The sequence below is a fragment of the Caretta caretta genome, chromosome 10 (assembly GCF_965140235.1).
Source record: "Caretta caretta isolate rCarCar2 chromosome 10, rCarCar1.hap1, whole genome shotgun sequence".
Taxonomy (NCBI): domain Eukaryota; kingdom Metazoa; phylum Chordata; order Testudines; family Cheloniidae; genus Caretta; species Caretta caretta.
The window spans coordinates 21,158,696-21,176,156 of NC_134215.1; the positions used below are offsets into that span (position 1 = coordinate 21,158,696).

The 17,461-nt window shown below is 41.3% G+C and overlaps 1 protein-coding gene across 5 annotated transcripts in view; it reads right to left on the reverse strand.

Annotated features, from left to right (window-relative positions):
• The window catches only part of CPPED1 (calcineurin like phosphoesterase domain containing 1), a 95,662-nt gene that overhangs the window by 69,546 nt on the left and 8,655 nt on the right, over positions 1 to 17,461 (reverse strand). The window contains exons 1-2 of one of the 5 annotated variants that reach the window (XM_048866497.2): positions 14,913 to 15,149; positions 1,122 to 1,340 (exon numbers count right to left, since the gene is read on the reverse strand). In XM_048866497.2, the coding sequence (XP_048722454.2) occupies positions 1,122 to 1,340; positions 14,913 to 14,976 (283 nt within the window). In that variant the 5' untranslated portion in view covers positions 14,977 to 15,149. Of the gene's footprint in view, positions 1 to 1,121; positions 1,341 to 14,912; positions 15,164 to 17,461 lie in introns of those variants that run through there. The other 4 variants (XM_048866496.2, XM_075132758.1, XM_048866495.2 and 1 more) reach the window with 4 other exon arrangements.

A 17,461-nucleotide genomic window follows, 5' to 3' on the forward strand; every position in this document is an offset into this window, starting at 1 on the left:
CGCATGAATGGCACAGGAAGTCAACTGGAGAGGTGTCATAAATATAAAGGGAAGGGTAAACCCCTCTGAAATCCCTCCTGGCCAGGGGAAAGCTCCTCTCACCTGTAAAGGGTTAAGAAGCTAAAGGTAACCTCGCTGGCACCTGACCAAAATGACCAATGAGGAGACAAGATACTTTCAAAAGCTGGGAGGAGGGAGAGAAACAAAGGGTCTGTGTGTCTGTCTATATGCTGGTTTTCTGCCGGGGATAGACCAGGAATGGAGTCTTAGAACTTTTAGTAAGTAATCTAGCTAGGCATGTGTTAGATTATGATTTCTTTAAATGGCTGAGAAAAGAATTGTGCTGAATAGAATAACTATTTCTGTCTGTGTATCTTTTTTGTAACTTAAGGTTTTGCCTAGAGGGGTTCTCTATGTTTTGGAATCTAATTACCCTGTAAGATATCTACCATCCTGATGTTACAGGGGGGATTTCTTTATTTCTATTTACTTCTATTTTTATTAAAAGTCTTCTTGTAAGAAACTGAATGCTTTTTCATTGTTCTCAGATCCAAGGGTTTGGGTCTGTGGTCACCTATGCAAATTGGTGAGGCTTTTTATCCAACATTTCCCAGGAAAGGGGGGGTGCAAGTGTTGAGAGGATTGTTCATTGTTCTTAAGATCCAAGGGTCTGGGTCTGTAGTCCCATAGGCAAATTGGTGAGGCTTTTTACCAAACCTTGTCCAGGAAGTGGGGTGCAAGGTTTTGGGAAGTATTTTGGGGGGAAAGACGCGTCCAAACAGCTCTTCCCCAGTAACCAGTATTAGTTTGGTGGTGGTAGCGGCCAATCCAAGGACGACAGGTGGAATATTTTGTACCTTGGGGAAGTTTTGACCTAAGCTGGTAAAGATAAGCTTAGGAGGTTTTTCATGCAGGTCCCCACATCTGTACCCTAGAGTTCAGAGTGGGGGAGGAACCTTGACAAGAGGTCAGAACACTACTTCAGGTATGGGCTTAGAAGTACATATCCATGAGAACACAATACTATGCCTGACTGTAAAGCTAAGGTAATTATATATCACATCTAAAAATTAAAAAAAGAAAATGGGAATACGATTACCAGTGTACATTAACAGTCTTACCTGGCATACCATGTATGAGGTCACCACACAGTACAAAGAACTTGGGCTTGGGGTTTAACTGGTTAATGGCTTGCACAGCTTGCTCTGTTAATTTGATCTCCTCTTCCCATTCATCACCTCCATTGTCACAGTCACCAATTGCCCAGGCTTTCATCAGTCCAAACTGAGGATCCGCTCCTTGGATGAAGTAGAAAGGGGCTTTCCATTGACCTTCATCATCTTAAAGAAAAAAATGAAATATTAGTAAAATCCTAAAGGGAAAGGAAATTTTCCCTGTATTATCAACATGAAGGTGAAGAGTAACTTTCTTTAAATTCTTCAACAAAAAACTTCAAAAACAGACTCCAACGAGAAACTGCAGAACTGGAATTAATTTGCATACTGAACACCATCAAATTAGGCCTGAATAAAGACTGGGAGTCGATGGGGGGTCATTACACAAACTAAAAACTATTTCCCCATGCTAATTTTTTCCCCCTATTGTTACTCACATCTTCTTGTCAACTGTTTGAAATGTGCCATCCCGATTACCACTATAAACGTGATTTTTTTCACCTGCTGATAATAGCCCACTTTAATTGATTTATCTCGTTAGAGTTGGTAAGGCCACCCCCATCTTTTCATGTTTTCTCTGCGTGTGTGTGTGTGTGTATCTATCTTCCTACTGTATTTTCCACTCCATGCATCTGATGAAGTGGGTTTTAGCCCACGAAAGCTTATGCCCAAATAAATTTGTTAGTCTCTAAGATGCCACAAGTACTCCTCATTCTTTTTTCTTTAATTGAAGGCCACTTTAATACAGTAGGCACAATATTTTAATAGAGTAAGCGCAAGCATAATATTTCCCTACTATAGATTAGAGCATTTTTATTTATTCTAATTATGCAATGCTGACATGTGGCTGTATGATGACTAGAGAAAAAGTGTACCAGCAACAAAGCAAATGCTGCTTAAAACTGCAGGACTACAGCATAGCTCAATAGCATGGAACATAAGAGATTCATTTTCAATTATTGCCTTTTTAATTAAATAAAAAATGCACACAACATTTTATGGTGTCAGGAGGAATATACTCTTAAATTATTATGTTAAATGCTTTTTGCTCTTACCCTATTAGAGAAAGCTTGAAAAATTCACTCACTAGTGCAAAGCTCTTGCTAGCTAGAGACACATCTCCTGTATAGGATGCAGGACAGCAACCCAGTAGGAATTGCAGCATTCTTTCCTCATTCCCAGCAGCTCTGGGCTGGCCCATGCCAGCTGAATTGCTCTCATGAGGCTTGGGCAGGAACCTTCCTAGGCTCAGGCTGGGACCCTCTCTCCTCACTGGGTCCTTAGAGCCTGCGCTTCCAGCCTGAGCCTGGAAGCTACACTGCAATTAAACAGCCCTGCAGCCTGAAGGCCAAGTCAGCTGGCACAGGCCAGCTCCAGGAGTCTAACTGTGGTGTAGACAAACTCATACAGTCAATTGGCAGTGAGGTCCAGGCACATAACCTCCCACCCCCACTTGAACTTTGGGCTGGTAGTTTTAATCCTCTGGCAATTTTTTTCAAGCCTGCTCTCATACATTTTAGTTGTACTATTTAGACTTACAAAAGGCTCTCCCCACTACCACAATATGGCATTATAGGGAAATCTCATATTACTATGACTGAACTGCTTTTCCTCCTCAAAATGCTATACAACATTTACTAGTATACTATGAAATATTATACATAATTTAATTCCATTTTTAAATTAATATGGTATTTTGTGCAACAGTACCCATGTTTATTTTGTTTGTTTGTTTGTTTATTTGCTAGCTTCGGTCATTTACATTGGACCTCAAAGTGATTAGTGAGAATTAGAAGGGTCAAATGGAAACCTTAATTTAGGATGTTCATAATGGCTCCTGACTGAAGCCTAGAATAAAAATATACGAGCCTGGAGGCAAACTAAAATGTGTACAGCTTCCTTAACACCCTGCTTAAGGCCAGAAACTTACGGAGGGGAAAGAACAGGATTTTTGTAGTTTCAGTTAATTTTTTGTACCTCGGATATCTCAGTAATGGGTACCACAAAAAAAACCTTAGATAATGTAGATACCAAAGCAGGCTAAGAAAAAATTTCTCATTACTCATCCATGAATAGCTAAGACCATATTCTGCTACAGATAAGAGAATGTGGGTGTCTTAACTTTTCTCTAAACTACAGTACAAACTTTTCAAAAGTATACTGTTGCTGCCCTGATTGTCTAAAGACATTTCCTTGCATTCCAAGTGTTTGGTTTTGGACTACTGCAGCTGGGTTTCTCCTTTTTATGCTCTTCTTTAAGGTATGTCTGACTAGTCTACACTAGAAGCGCTACGTGGTGCAGCTGCACTGAAGCTCTCCTGACACAGCGCTGTACACACCAGCGTTTAGGTCGGTGTAACTTATTTACATCCCTGAGCGACATAAGTTGTACCAACATAACCTGTGGTGTAGACAAGCCCTTTGTCTTACCCCTTTTAGTTTTATCCTTGCTTTAATATATTTGAGGACTTCAGTAGCTCAGACATAGGTGAAGGTTTCTCGCAGGAGTGGGTGGGTGAGATTCGGTGGCCTGCGTTGTGCAGGTCAGACTAGATGATCATAATGGTCCCTTCTGACCTTAATATCTATGAATCTATGAATATCTACAATTAAAACATTCACTCGTAGCTGCCTGAAGTCCTGGAGCTTGTTTATTATACAAGTGGGTGGGTTTGTTTTTATTAAATTCATGATGAAAAACCCACACATTCTACCACTATAGTACTGCAGAACAAGGAGAACTGTATTTCCACCAGAACTCTCTCTGACCAGGGTTACCACAGTTCCAACTATTATGTTGTGTAACTGCAATAGTGGAATTAAAATATAATAAAAGGCTAGTGTAGAAACATGCTCAGCATCCCTGGAACTACAGATTCAAATGTTATCAAGGTCAGCTCAGAACTTCATCCTTCCATGGTAGCTACATTGATTTCTAGGCAACCTACAACAAGTCAGTTTTTTCAGATAAAAGACCTTAAAAATCAAAGACAAAAATTTAAAAAAAAAATAGGCTCAAACCCATATTTAACCAACTAAATAAGTGATTTGATTTGGGGATCCTTTAGGAGGAAACACTTAAAAAATAAATTGTTTAACAACATTGAAACTGAAACACAGACTGGGAAAAGTAACTGCTATTCTTAACGTACGCCATTCCACTTTCCTCTCCTTCAACAGCAAAAGCAAGAGATGTCAGGATCAGTTCTAAGTTATTAACTGCTGCCATTAGACCCACATCCCTTTGCCAAACGTAGGTTCCTACATTACAATTAATTTAAAATGTAATTGTTAAATAAAACAATTTATAGTCTGCTAACGTCATCAATTCATATAGTCATCGTCCTCTCTTGTACATTAATAAGACCTCTAAATCTCACGTTTTACAGAGACTGAAAACCTTTAGCCATTAGTTTTTAAATCTGAAATGCAACCTTTCACATTTGCAAATTAGAAAACTCATTCAGACAGGTTTTTATTCAGAGAAGTGAAATGATCAATCAATTCATCTGTTTTCTATGGAACCCTTTTGGAACTGGCTGAATGACACAACATAATTTAGGTTTTTATTTCATGTGTCTTGCATGGAAAATGAGAAATACAACTGTCATAAAAATCAGTTTACGTGCTGCATCGAAGACCTTGTTTAGGCAGAGAAATCAACTTAGATTTTTTAAAATGAAACGCTATAAAGAGGAGTTAAGGAAGCCTGCAACTCTAAGGGTTCTAACTCAGCAGACACGTTCTGTGACTTAGTAAGGAAAAGGAGGGTTTGAAAAAGCTACTCAGTTTGGAGGAGTAGGAAGCTTTCCCAGGTCAGGCTCTCTGGTGCTGCTTGCTCCTGCTCAAAGTTTCTCCATTCTGCTACACAATGAAACCAGACCAAATTCCTCTCAGTTTTCACTGGTGCCAGTGAGAACCCTGTAGGCAGCTGTGCAACTGATAAGAATCAAGGCAGTTTCACTGCTGCTCTGGAAAGCTCTGAGCAACACAGGAGGCAAGCACTACAGGAGAATACAAAAGTGGAGTCTCTGGGAAAAGTAATCAGAAATGCCCATCCAGCAGCCCAGAGGAACAAGGAGAAAGTACTTCTCTTTTCCAGAAGCTAGAGAAGGCTGAAGGCTTCAATTTTCTCAGACACATACTAAACAGAGGTTTACACAAAAATGAACCACCTGAACGGGGTCAAAGAAAGAATCCCAGCACCCACCCCTTTTTCAACAATTTGAGCTACAGAGTTGGCTCATCACCTAACAGCAAGGACGTCTACTTTTTTCATACTAATTGGTTGCTGGCTAGTAAATTTAGTCCTCTACCTTATAGATGACTGAAAGTTCCCATGACTTAAATTGTCATGTATTGTCATCAATTGACATGTATTGGTGTGAGTGGTGATATGGGGACAGAGAGACTGTTGGGATACATTAGAAAAAGAGAAGTTCAGTATACAGAGAGATTCTGAGGAGAAGCGGCAGAAGAACTTATAATGGAGAAAGGGAAAGACATACGGGAATGCGAACAGAGGAAAGAAAGGATTGCGAATAAACAGAGGAAAGAAACTGAAATGATGCAGGAAAAAAGAGTTATACCATCATCACCTATTATAAGAAAGAAAAAAGAAGAAGAAATTGAGTGAAGTCAGAAAGGAAAAGAAGATATATCACAACTAGATTCATAGATTCACAGACATTTAGGTCAGAAGGGACCATTATGATCATCTAGTCTGACCTCCTGCACAACGCAGGCCACAGAATTTCACCCATCACTCCTACAAAAAAAAAAACACCTCACACCTATATCTGTGCTATTGAAGTCCTCAAATCGTAGTTTAAAGACTTCAAGGAGCAGAGAATCCTCCAGAAAGTGACCCATGCCCCATGCTACAGAGGAAGGCGAAGCTCTCTGATTAAGAGAGCTTTAAATTAGGAATTTGGGGGAGACGTCCAGGTAATGTCCATGCCGGATTTTAGTATTGAGAGGGAAGAAAAAAAAGTAAGGAAGGATACAGCCGTGGGTAGGAGAATGGACATAAGGAGGAAGGGCAGTGTGGATACCAGTCTAATAGGTCATACTGGCTGTAGAATGTCTGTGCCTAATTGGGTATAGATTGTGAGTGAGGCCAAACAGCAAAAATTAAGATGTTTGTACACCAATGCAAGGAGCCTAGGTAACAAAATGGAGGAACTAGAGCTACTGGTGCAGGAAGTGAATCCAGATATTATAGGGATAACAGAAACATGGTGGAATAGTAGTCATGACTGGACTACAGGTATTGAAAGGTATGTGCTGTTTAGGAAAGACAGAAATAAAGGTAAAGGTGGTGAAGTAGCATTGTATATCAAGGATGAGGTAGAATGTAAAGAAATAAGAAGTGATGGAATGGATAAGACAGAATCTGTCTGGGCAAAAATCACATTGGGGAAGAAAACTACTAGAGCCTCCCCTGTGATAGTACTTCAGGTGTGCTATCGACCGCCAGGATCCAATTTGGATATGGATAGAGCCCTCTTTAATGTTTAATGAAGTAAATACTAATGGAAATTGTGTGATCATGGGAGACTTTAACTTCCCAGATATAGACTGGAGGACAAGTGCTAGTAATAATAATAAGGGTCAGATTTTCCTAGATGCAATAGCTGATGGATTCCTTCATCAAATAGTTGATGAACTGACTAGAGGTGATGCCATTTTAGATTTGGTGAGTAGTGAGGACCTCATAGAAGAAATGGTTGTAGGGGACAACCTTGGTTCAAGTGATCATGAGCTAATTCAGTTCAAACTGAATGGAAGGATAAACAAAAATAAATCTGTGACTAGGGTTTTTGATTTCAAAAGGGCTGACTTTCAAAAATTAAGGAAATTAGTTAGGGAAGTGGATTGGACTTAAGAATTTATGGATCTAAAGGCAGAGGAGGCCTGGGATTACTTCAAGTATAAGCTGCAGAAGCTACTGGAAGCCTGCATCCCAAGAAAGGGGAAAAATTCATAGGCAGGAGTTGTAGACCAAGCATCTCAGAGAGGTGATTAAGAAAAAAAGCAGAAAGCATACAGGGAGTGGAAGATGGGAGGGATCAGCAAGGAAAGCTACCTTATTGAGGCCAGAATATGTAGAGATAAAGTGAGACAGGCTAAAAGTCAAGTAGAGTTGGACCTTGCAAAAGGAATTAAAACCAATAGTAAAAGGTTCTATAGCCATATAAATAAGAAGAAAACAAAGAAAGAAGAAGTGGGACCGCTAAACACTGAGGATGGAGTTAAGGATAATCTAGGCAAGGCCCAATATCTAAACAAATAGTTTGCCTCAGTCTTTAATAAGGCTAATGAGGATCTCAGGGATAATGGTAGCATGAAAAATGGGAATGAGGATATGGAGGTAGATATTACCATATCTGAGGTAGAAGCGAAACTTGAACAGCTTAATGGGACTAAATCGGGGAACCTAGATAATCTTCATCCAAGAATATTGAAGGAATTGGCACATGAAATTGCAAGCCCATTAGGAAGAATTTTTAATGAATCTGTAAACTCAGGGGTTGTACCGTATGACTAGAGAATAGCTAACAGTACCTATTTTTAAGAAACGGGGGATGGGAGGGGGGGGAAGTGATCCGGGTAACTATAGGCCTGTTAGTTTGACATCTGTCGTAGGCAAGGTCTTGGAAAAGATTTTGAAGGAGAAAGTAGTTAAGGACATTGAGGTAAATGGGACAAAATACATGGTTTTACAAAAGGTAGATCGTGCCAAACCAACCTGGTGATCTCCTTCTTTGAGAAAGGAACAGATGTTTTAGACAAAGGAAATGCAGTGAATCTAATTTACCTAGATTTCAGTAAGGCGTTTGATACACATGGGGAATTAGTTAAATTGGAAAAGATAGGGATCAATATGAAAATTGAAAGGTCGATAAGGAATTGGTTAAAAGGGAGACTACAGCGGGTCATACTGAAACATGAACTGTCAGACTGGAGGGAGGTTACCAGTGGAGTTCCTCAGGGATCGGTTTTGGGACCAATCTTTTTATTACTAACCTCGTCACAAAAAGTGGGAGTGTGCTAATAAACTTTGCGGATGATACAAAGCTGGGAGGTATTGCCAATTTAGAGAAGGACCGGGATATCATACAGGAGGATCTGGATGACCTTGTAAACTGGAGTAATAGTAAAAGGATGAAAATTAATAGTGAGAAGTGCAAGGTCATGCATTTAGGGATTAACAACAAGAATTTTAGTTGTAAGCTGGGGATGCATCAATTAGAAGTAACGGAGGAGGAGAAGGACCTTGGAGTATGGTTGACCACAGGATGATGATGAGCTGCCAATGTGATATGGCTGTGAAAAAAGCTAATGTGGTCTTGGGATGCATCAGGAGAGGTATTTCCAGTAGAGATAAGGAAGTGTTAGTACTGTTATACAAGGCACTGGTGAGACTTCATCTGGAATACTGTGTGCAGTTCTGGTCTCCCATGTTTAAGAAGGATGAATTCAAACTGGAACAGGTACAGAGAAGGGCTACTAAGATGATCTGAGGAATGGAAAACCTGCCTTATGAAAGGAGACTCAAGGAACTTGGCTTGTTTAGCCTAACCAAAAGAAGGTTGAGGGGAGATATGATTGCTCTCTATAAATATATCAGAGGGATAAATACCAGAGAGGGAGAGGAATTATTTAAGCTCAGTACCAATGTCGACACAAGAACAAATGGATATAAAATGGCCATCGGGAAGTTTAGACTTGAAATTAGACGAAGGTTTCCAACCATCAGAGGAGTGAAGTTCTGGAATAACCTTCCAAGGGAAGCAGTGGGGGCAAAAGACCTATCTGGCTTCAAGATTAAACTCGATAAGTTTATGGAGGAGATGGTATGATGGGATAACATGATTTTGGCAATTAATTGATCTTTAACTATTCATGGTAAATAGGCCCAATTGTTATACCAAAAAAATAAAAACCAGCAGGATCTTATTAAAGGGGAAAAGGCAAAATGCCACATTTATTGTGAATACAAAAAGACTCATAGTAAGCAGTTAGTTATAGCTATAACATTCCATTCAATTTCATATTTATTCATACTTTCATTCATACCCACACACAGGTTCTGCAAGGTTGTTATCATAGTTACCAGCCTTAGAGTTGCTCATGCCAAGCCACTGGTCAGGTGGCCTGGACATTAGGAGGGAGCAGGGCCTTGTCAGATGCTCATCTGATGTTCCTGGAAGTTGGTTTGCAGAATCAGACCCCAAAGTTCTCACTTTCTAGAGTCCATTTTTATAGGAATTTTTTCCTATGCCAGTCTATGGGAATTGCTTCATCATGCTGTTGCTGAATCAATCAGCAGATGGCACATTCCTGACGGCTCCGTGCTGCCAGATGTTATCTTGTTCTTTGGTTCTCCCATTCTTGAGGCTGTTGGGTGGATTCCAGTCTGCCCTCCGGGGGTCCTCTGGTTATTTCCACTTGACGCCTTCTTCAGCCATTGGACACTAGATTCTTAGGCTGGCACCTCCCTGATCATTCAGTTATTATCCACACCAAGCATCCATCCACATACATCCTCTATATCTATTTTAATCACAATTGTTAAAGTGAGAAGAATACAACAAAAGGGCGGGGAGTCTCTGGGTGCTGTTTCTGTTGTTACAGAGTATTGCTTTGAGTCTCTCTCTGTGTGAGTAGCTGTTGTTACAAAGAATTGCTTTGAGAACAGACTCTGTCTTAGAATGTACTAACACAATTAGCAGCTTGCAAGTTTCACACATAGAGGGAGAGAAACAGTACCAAACACCAAGAGACCTCTTAATTAGTAAAACCCTGGAATTTAAACTATGGAGAATCAAACTCATTTGTGATTTTAATACAGAACTTCTTTAATATGATCCAACACAATGGCCTGTGATGGGATGTTAGATGATGTGGAATCTAAGTTACTACAGAGAACTCTTTCCTGGGTATCTGACTGGTGAATCTTGCCCACAAGCTCATGTTCAGCTGATTGCCATATTTGGGGTTGGGAAGGAATTTTCCTCCAGGGCAGATTGGAAGAGGCCCTGGGGGTTTTCACCTTCCTCTGTAGCATGGGTCACTTGCTGGAGGATTCTCTGCATCTTAAAGTCTTTAAACCATGATTTGAGGACTTCAATAGCTCAAACATAGGCGAGAGGTTTATTGCAGGAGTGGGTGGGTGAGATTCTGTGGCCTGCATTGTGCAGGAGGTCAGAGTAGATGATCATAATGGTCCCTTCTGACCTTAATATCTATGAGTTGTAATAAACAGGGATGGGCAAACAGTATTTGGTTACTGTGTGGTTTGACTAAATTATTCAACAATGCCATGAAAATTAATCAATAGCTATATGTTTGTGGTATTAGTTCAGCTACATAGTACACAACAATGAAGATCAGTACATAATATATTCAAACACTTTTTTCTGCTATTTGGTCAATCCAAGTAGTAAGTTTCTTTTTCCAAAAAAGAAATAGGGCTAATTTACACAGAGCTCCACCAGTTTACTAATTCTTAATTAATACTGGGTGCAATTATAAACTAATTTGGTTACACTAAATGCAAAAGGCTGTATTTTGGTTTAAGACAGCCTTATTATAGTGTAGTTTAAATTGATTAGGAACACATTTAAAATAATCCAAGATAAACCACTCTTCACACACAGTTTGCACCAGTTTAGTGTAAACCTCTGAAAAACCCTGTGTGAAGAAAGATTCTTCATAAATCAAATGTTCATGGACAATACTACAATTAAATACTGTATAGCAGTTTTGTTCCTTCAAAACTGCACCAGGCAATGGCTTTTTTGAGAGTGCACAATCTCTAGCAGTTGTTTTAATCCTCAATGCTAGTGGAGGTCAGGTACATTTGTAATGCCCCTTTGGGTAGGTTATAGAATAACATAAACACAAGGGTTATTCAAAGGGAGAGCATCAAATGACTAGAGATTCCACATTCGTGAGCATTCTTTCCATCTTAGTTGATCATCATATAATTTAGCAGAGTCCAGAGAATTAAAAATTGGCTCTCCATCTCCATGGTGGCTGTAATGCTCCAGTCTCAAATAAGGCCAGTGTCTGAACAATGTACTGAAACATCACTAATTCCCACATGTAGTCATGAGAAACAGATATAATAGCTTCTCCACAAACATGTGCCGGGTGCAGCCAAAAAAAAAAAAAGTGTAAAAGTTTTGAACTGAGTTTTAATCAATAAGGAGGAGGATAAACTTTTGTTTCTGGAAGCTATTCTTAGTGTTCCATGTTTTCAGTTTTTACTGATTTTCACCAATAAATTCCCAGGGTTTTTTTTAAATTAAAGGAGTTCAGTTTTAACTGATTTACACCAGTTTAGTCAATCCGCTCAATATTTTTTCGGGTACTTATTTTTTTTAAACACTAATGCTTTAAGTGATTGCTGTGTCCTGCAGCTCTGAGACTGAAACAGTTTCTCAGTGTAAAACACTGATGGAAGTCAGAAAAAAAAACAAAAAACCCCAATGTTAATATTGCAGTATGATTGGCTCACAAGGAGACGCTTCCCGCCTATTTCTTTGCATCCATTTAGTGAGGTGCTGAATGTAAATCAATCAATCCTCCACAGATAAAGATAAGGAAAATGTGGGACAAAAATGCAAATCTGTGCCTGAATACCAACAAGAAAATCTGTGCTTAAAAATTTTCAAGAAAAGTAAAGACTGGAGTGAAGAGGATGCACTGCGCTGCAACTACTGCAGCATTGAGGTCCGTGCTCGTGCTGACAGAATAAAGGAGCAAGTCGAAAGCAAGCAACATTTCTTCTTAAAGAAAAGAGTGAGCTTTGGGATAAGCACTCAGTATCAGGAGCTTCATCAGGGTTTTAATGAAAGAGCGGACACAGTAGGATTGTGTCAATGAATTTGTGCATGCTTTTTGTTTTGCCAGACTACCACTGTTAATTGCAGAGGAGCCTATTGATGAATTTGTGCAGCTTATAAATATCTGAAAGAAAATTATGCTTTAGTATCTAAACTGATGGAATGAACTGATGGAACTGTGGCGTCTAGTCTGATTTTTGACAAGTCTCCTGATGCTTTGGACCGTCCAATTCTTGGCCTTTTATTTTTTTATTTCAAAGGGAATTATTTTGTGCTGATGTGACACTCATTCCCTCTGCTGACACCCGTTTTGTCGACACAGCAGTAACTGACATGTTTGAGATGTACCAACTAACTTGGTAAAATGTGGCCACAACTAACACAGATTTGGCTTCCTACATGGCTAAGTTTGCACAGGAAATTAAACTTAATCAGAAACCAGAGTTGCTACATATTACCTGTCTTGCTCATCAGATTAACATTGTGCTGTCAGCAGCTACTGCTACAGAAGAAATGAAAGATGTGAAATCTTGCATCATCAGATTTTGGGCCATTTTTAAGCATGCGAAGAAGTTGAAGGCTTTGTTTTACACAGTGCAAGACAAGTACAGAGGCTGATGGTTCAGGGGCTCAGTGGTACCACAGTTCCAGGTGGCACCTCAGGGGAACCCGTGACAACCGTACCATGCCATCGACTTCTGTGATGCTGCTGGCAGTAGCTCTGCCTTCAGAGCTGGGCTCCCTGCCAGGAGCCACTGCTCTCCAGCTGCCCAGCTCGGAAGGCAGTGCCGCCAGCAGCAGTAGCGCAGAAGTAAGGGTAGTAGTACCGCGACCCACCCCCGCCCACACACCCCACTTCTTTTTGGGTCAGGATTCCTACAATTACAACACCATGAAATTTCAGATTTAAATAGATGAAAGCTACAATTTTTAAAATCCTACAACCATGAAATTGACCAAAGTGAATGGTGAATTTGGTAGGGCCTTAGCTATGGCATTAGGTAAGTATGATCACATTTTTAAACTGCACTATAAAATTCCAAAAAAATTGTTTACGCTACACTGTATTAAACAAACCAAGCATTTAAAAATGTGTGATTTCTTTGGAAAAATTAGCTGTCTAAACTATAGAAGGCTAAGCAGCTTAACTGAAACACTGCAACTGTTCTAAACAATGAGGAATTTGGGGACACAATTTCGTGTGTGTAGAGGGAATTTGGAGGAAAATGTGTATAAAACAAAAAACAAAAAAACCCCAGAGCCTAAAGTCAATATGGATCCATTTACAACGAACAGTGTGAAAGCGGAGTACCCAAAAAATTCTGGGATAGAATGCAAAAGGAGTGGATTAGCAAAAGAAACAATAAGAAAAGGAAATGAGGCCAATGGGTAGTGTTTTCATGTTTTTTGAAGAAATATTGTGCCAAAATAACATTATAGGTTAGAGGCATCTCAAAGTAGTTGAGAGATTCATGAACAGAACAATGTCTGTGGAACAGATTAACAAGGACATTTGGGAACCCTAGCCCAGAATGTGAACAAATATTTTTCATTTTCAGATGGAAGAATCTTGGACCTATGGAGCCTGGGATCTGCATTTTCCAGCACTTTATTAATTATTTAAACATTTCTTCCATTGAACTTCAGCCTTTTTCAAAAAAACACAGTAAGTCTGGAACAAGGAAACATCACAGCTAGATATGGCAAATGAACAATGAACACAAGTTTGTAAGTCCAAATCAATACTGATTTCAAAGAAGATTTTATTGGCAGTATTTATTTGAAGAATACCAAGTTACCAGATGATATGAGGCAAAAAGAAAACACTTGTAACATCCGATGAAGTGAGCTATAGCTCACGAAAGCTTATGCTCAAATAAATTTGTTAGTCTCTAAGGTGCCACAAGTCCTCTTGTTCTTTTTGCGAATACAGACTAACATGCAAAAAGAAAAGGAGTACTTGTGGCACCTTAGAGACTAACCAATTTATTTGAGCATAAGCTTTCATGAGCTACAGCTCACTTCATCAGATGCATAAAGTGAAAAATGCAGTGAGGATGTTTTATACACACAGACCATGAAAAAATGGGTGTTTATCACTTCAAAAGGTTTTCTCTCCCCCCCACCCCACTCTCCTGCTGGTAATAGCTTATCTAAAGTGATCACTGCTACTCTGAAAAGAATTAAGCGTTACTAGGAGGTGGTATGAATGGGCCAGGGGCAGTCAACAGTCTCAAACGCATCAGCCATGAACTACCGTGGGAGGCAGCTTACTAGACTTAGTGGCCAACTTTATTTCACACTTGATATTATGGATTGGTGTTTGTGTCTTCCAGAGTTATTCACTCGGGGTGGGGGCACCGCAGCAAGTGCAGCAGGGCCGTGGGGACTGAAGAGTCATCTGACAGAAAAGGGGTACTGGTGGCTGATCGTTCACAGCTGTAGGACACCCCAGCGCGGCGGGCGGGAGCGTACGTGGAGCGCCCCCCGCCACAGCTGCCCATAGCTCCCTCCTGCGGGGCTGTGGCGGGCGGGGGCTGCCTGCGACCCCCTCCACCATGGCCCCACAGCCACGCCGCGACCGAACCGCCGCGGTTCACAGCCGTAACCTTCCGCCGCTCGGCGGCCCCCTTTCCCAGCGGCCAGCCCCACCCCGCAGCCAACCCGCCCGCACGCTCTCCAGGACCCTCACCCCCGCCCCTGGCTCCCCCAGCCCCCCGCCAGGCGGGGCCTCCGCACCGCCCGTTCCGTTCCCCCCAAAGCCTGGTAGCGCACCGGTGACAAGAGCCCGGCTGAAACCCGCGCGCGCCGCACCAACGTTCCGCCGGGTGCCGAGCCCCAGCCGCCTCCCTTCCCCGTGCTGGGCCGGGCGGCCGCGTACCTTCACGACAGACGCTCAGCGTCCTGCCCCGGGCTCTCGGAAACACGTCCCGCTCCTCGGCCATAGCGTCCGCCTAACTGCGGCCGCGTCCCGAAACGCCAGGTGGCTGCTCCGCTGCAGGCTCGGGAAACCCGGGACCCAGCGCTGGGGCCGGGCCGGCTAGGAGGGGAGGCGGCGCCACCGCACGAGGGGCGGTGCCCGAAGGGAGCGTGGGACGGTGGAGGAGGGGGTCAGCCACGGGGGAAGCAAAGGGGAGAGAGCGGGACGACCTGGCTCGGGCAGTTTTGACCTTCGCTCGGGCGTTTTCAGCGCCGTGTCATGGCACCGAGTGAAAACACCCTGAGCTGACCTCACCACTGCCAGCTTTTGCACGGAGGCAGCCGGAGCGCGGGCCTGCCGTGCCCAGCTGGATGGCTCGTGTGTGAAAGCCAAAGCGTGGGCCCGTGAGACAGGAGCTGCCCCCAGTGTCGTCTGTTTTTAAATTAAAGTATAAAGGGATGTGGAAGTTTCTGTGGTTCAACTGTCTCCTTATTTGTGAAACACAGTGAATCGGTTTCTCCCTGAAAGCAGGGGCAGGCAACCTAACAACAATCCCCTCAGGCTCATGCTTCCTTTACAACTGGTTTTCAGTTCAGTTCACTGTTCCCTTTTCTCCTAACATTTTTTTATTCAAGATGCTATGCAGCTCTACAAAGCATCTGTTTAAATTCTTTTTGTTTTTAAAACCAAAGGCACAACCTCTCTCACTCTGACCCCCATATCCACCTGGTGCACTCACTGACCCCTTTCCAGGATCCGAGTCCTCTGAGAAGTCTTGCTTGTAATGAGGCCGTCTTGGAGGCCTTAGAAATTGTACAGCACAGTAGACAGCAGCCCAAGTCAGCATTGCCTCATTGTGCTTTGAGCTCAGCAGCAGATTAAGTAGTCACACAAAGACTGGGAGGGAGGAGGAGTTCTTTCTGTATGTGCTGTGTCCAAACTGCTGGTAGGTACTGTATACACACCCAGTAAGACATTACCTGCCCTGAAGAGCTTTAGAACATAAATAGACAAGACAGACACAAGTTGGGAAGGGAAACAAAAGTACAGAAAGGAGAAGTGACTTGTTCAAGGTTATCTAGTAGGATAGCAGTAGAGATAGGAATAGAATCCAGGCCCAGTGCCATATAGTAGACTACACACTACAGCAGTGGCTCTCAACCTTTCCGGAGTCCGGACTACTGTACCCCTTTGAGGAGGCTGATTTTCTTGAGGTCTTGTGTACCCTCCTCCCCAAGTTTCACCTCTCAAAAACTACTTGCTTATAAAATCAGACAAAAAAATACAAAAGTGTCACAGCATCCACTAACTGAAAAATTGCTTACTTTTTCATTTTTACCATATAATTATAACATCAACTGCAATATAAATATTGTACTTACATTTCAGTGTATAGTACATAGAGCAGTATAACAAGTCAATGTCTGTATGAAGTTTTAGTTTGTACTGACTTCCCTAGTGCTTTTTATGTAACCATTTGTAAAACTAGACAAATATCTAGATAAACTGAAGTACTCCCTGGAAGACCTCTGCATATCCCCAAGGGTACATGTACCCCAGGTTGAGAACCCCTGCTCTACAGTATGGATTCTTAACCATTAGAAAGTTGTGGAAAATTCAGTTGCTAATCTTTCCAATATTAATTGCTGCAATGTAAGGTATAGTTCTATGCACTCCTGAGAGATTTAAATAAATCTAATACAAGTAATTAATTTTTAAATTCATCACCTTCCGATGAACAGTAGTTCAAAAATGTATTGAAAGAAAGCTACTTGCCTACTCTTAGTGAAGGAAGAAATTATATTGCAAGTATGGAGGAATACTAAAGGTGAAAAGAACAGGGAGGTCTAGACCTAGGAATTAAAATTACAAAACAGAGATCCACATTTGAAGCTAAACCCATTCTAATTTTATACATAGTCATTTTAGTCTATGTGCCATCTGGAATTCAGAGAATCCAGTGAATGCTGGGGGTGTAAACAACACACATAGGATTATCAACATCTGTTTCTGATGTGTCCTGATATATACAAGTCCTTGAGGGAAGAGTTAGACAAAATAAGGGAAATAAAACTTGATATACAAAAGGACCACCTCTTTGTGTCTGTTAAAGGGACAATATGGATTTAGAAGGATTAGCTAAATAAGGAATATAATCCGATTTTAAAACTATACTATTCAAAACACTGTAAACTTGCAGCAACCCTACAATAAGAAAATGGATTACAGCCCTAACAGTTATAACTAGGGGCCTACTTAGATCATGATTTCACAGGAATGTGAGATATGGGATCATTCACAAAGTTAACCTTCAAAATAAAAATATGTATTAGTCATAAGATATGTTGCAAAACTTGTGATTGCCACAATGCAGAAAACAGCTGTCTATAATCATTCAATATCATTCCAATCATCATAGTGGATAATTGATTGTGTCTTGTCAAGTTGCATGATGTAGACTAAAGTGAGCACAGCAGTCATTACAGTAGATTGTTCACTGAGAATGTGTC